This window comes from Corylus avellana, chromosome ca6 (assembly GCF_901000735.1).
Source record: "Corylus avellana chromosome ca6, CavTom2PMs-1.0".
Classification (NCBI taxonomy): Eukaryota; Viridiplantae; Streptophyta; class Magnoliopsida; order Fagales; family Betulaceae; genus Corylus; species Corylus avellana.
In genome coordinates this window covers 23703659-23706591 of record NC_081546.1, presented here as the reverse complement: position 1 = coordinate 23706591, position 2933 = coordinate 23703659, and the positions used below count along the sequence as shown (strand labels likewise).

Below are 2933 nucleotides of genomic sequence, written 5' to 3'. Positions count from 1 at the left end.
GGTTACATATTGCGGGATACTTAACTGGAATCCAATCAGAATCGCCATTTTTTAAAAATAAAAAAATTTTCTGAGCAATACAGGAGAGAGGGAGAAGGAACCGCCATTTCAAACTTCAAAATTAAGAAACAAAAAATTCAGAGGGTGATGATTAAAATGCCTGTGAGGCTTCTTAGAATGCTTGTGATCCAGCCATGTATTCAAACAACTTCTTTTTCACGCCATTTACTTTTCTGAATATACACTTACCCGTTGGATCCCACACTTTAAATTATGCACTGACCCGGTGGCTCTTGATATTTAATGCGATTTGACTTTGATTAGAAAAACTCCAAAACGACTTGACTTTGAGTACTGAGTAGGGACAGAGCCGACAGACCAACGCGTTTTTTCTTCCTGATGGTACATAGAATTGACTCTTTATATTTAATTTTTTCTTAAAAATTTAACAAAATTTATAAAAATATTAATTTAATTAGCTTTTATCTTTACTTTATATTTAATTATTGGTTTAAAACTAATAAAAATAATATTTAATTAAAACAAAAAAAATGTATAAAGAGTTTAATTTTTTATTCTTTTTAAAAGTGAATCTCTAAATTTGATAGAGTAGATTTTACTCTCCAAATTTAGTTTTTATTTTAGGAGCATTTACCTTTGACTTTTCTATAAAATTTGTTTAACAAAATTCAAATACAAACTCAATGTTAAATTTAATTTTATATGTTTTAAATGTAAAGAGTTCAAAAGTGAAACTCATTTATTATGTAATGTTCTTTCTCTTTCATACTTATTCTCCTTTTAAATTTTTAGTGCAATGATCTAAAAGTTAGTTTCATTGCTAAAATAGAATATTTAGGTAAAATAGAAAAATATTTAAAGAGTTTGTTGTTTAATAATTTTAAAAAATGACTAACTAAATCAATTAAATAGATTTTTAGAGTTAATTTTTTTTAAAAAATTAAGTAGCTCCTAATGCTATAATCTCAATGCATAGGATACCCTTTAGAGAAGTTGCCAGAGGCTTCCTTTCCACGCAACTTTTATCCTTTGAACTCCATAGCTAAACTGGTTCTGCAACTGCAAGGCAACTTTCTCTACTACGTGGTAGTCTTGCATACACGGAGGATGACTTCTTCCATGGCTTCCCGAGGAGTCTCTTCCTCTTCTTCTTCTTCTTCCACTCATCGGTGGATGTACGATGTGTTCCTAAGTTTTAGAGGCGAAGATACTCGCCACAATTTTACTGCCCATCTATACCATGCTCTGCATATGAAGGGAATCAACACTTTCATAGATGATGATGAGGTTAAAAGGGGAGAGGAGATTTCTCCAGCACTTCTCAAAGCCATTGAGGAGTCAAAAATTTCAATCGTTGTATTCTCTCAAACCTATGTATCATCCACTTGGTGCTTGGACGAGCTAACAAAGATCCTTGAGTGTAAAGAAACAAATGGACAAATGGTTCTACCAGTATTTTACAAGGTGGATCCGTCGGATGTACGATATCAAAAGAAAAGTTTTGAAAAAGCATTGGCTAAACATCAAGAGAGGTTCAAGGATGACATCAAAGTGCAAAGGTGGAAGGCAGCCCTAACGCAAGTCGTCAATTTGTCTGGGTGGCATTTAGACAATTATGAGTAAGTTTTATTAGTATTGTGCATTTTTATAGACTAGACGGACATCCATACGCGTGTGTGTGTGTGTGTGTGTCTATATATATATATATATATATATATATATATATATATATATATATATATATATATATATTAGGAAGATGATATATTACATAACTTGTTAGTGATCTCATAATATAACATGTTAAGACATGCACCACTCAATCCAAAAGGTTTGGGCTCAACTATGCATATTAATCAGTCACACTTATGAAATTTTCTCAATGTGAGACTCAAACATTTTTACACTCGCATATGTATACTCAATAATATATACATTTTACTATGCTTTCTCATATGAAAAGTTTTAACTCATAGTTAAATGTTTCCAATCTTTCACATTTGGTAGGAATGAAGCCAAATTTATTGACAACATCGTTCAGAATGTCTCAAGAATTGTAAACCACACATACTTACATGTTGCCAAGTATCCAATTGGAATAGAGTCTCGTGTACAACAAATCAATTCACTTTTAAGTATTGAGATGAATGATAGACGCATAGTAGGAATCTTAGGAGCAGGTGGAATTGGTAAGACAACTATTGCAAAAGCTATCAACAACTTGATTGCCTCCCGGTTTGAAGGTAGTTGTTTTCTTGCCAACGTTAGAGAAACTTCTAAGCAATATTTGGGCTTGGTCCAATTACAAAATACTCTTCTTTCGAAAATCCTAGGACATACTGTGAAGGTTGACAATGTTGATGAAGGAATTATCATGATAAAGAAAAGACTTTATTCTAAAAGGATACTCCTTATTCTTGATGATGTGGATGATAAATTGGTCCAATTAGATAAATTGGCTGGAGAAGTTGATTGGTTTGGTTTGGGAAGTAGGATCATCATAACGACAAGAGACAGGAAAGTATTGACTAATCATGGAGTAGATCTAATATATAAGGTGAAGGAATTGGACTCAAAAGAAGCCCTTGAGCTCATTGGCTGGAATGCTTTCAAAGGAGACAAACCTACTGATGATTTTCTAGAACTAATGGAACATGCAATACGTTATGCTGGGTGCCTTCCACTAGCTTTAGAAGTACTAGGTTCAGATCTACATGGTAAAGATATACACCAATGGAAAAGTGCACTGGATAAGTACAAAAGAATTCCTCACACAAATATTCAAGAAATACTTCGAATAAGTTATGATGGATTGCATGAAAATGAGAAGAATATTTTTCTCGACATTGCATGTTTTTTCAAAGGATGGCAGGCAAATCATGTTATCAAAATACTAGATAGTTGTGATTTCT

At 32.6% G+C, this 2933-nt stretch overlaps 1 protein-coding gene across 1 annotated transcript in view; it reads left to right on the top strand.

Annotated features, from left to right (window-relative positions):
* The first annotated feature begins 1128 nt into the window (after nt 1-1128).
* Nucleotides 1129-2933, top strand: part of LOC132185408 (TMV resistance protein N-like) — a 2093-nt gene continuing 288 nt past the window's right edge. Inside the window, exons 1-2 of the mRNA XM_059599186.1 lie at nt 1129-1640; nt 2029-2893. Of these exons, the coding sequence (XP_059455169.1) occupies nt 1129-1640; nt 2029-2893 (1377 nt within the window). The remainder of the gene's footprint in view (nt 1641-2028; nt 2894-2933) is intronic.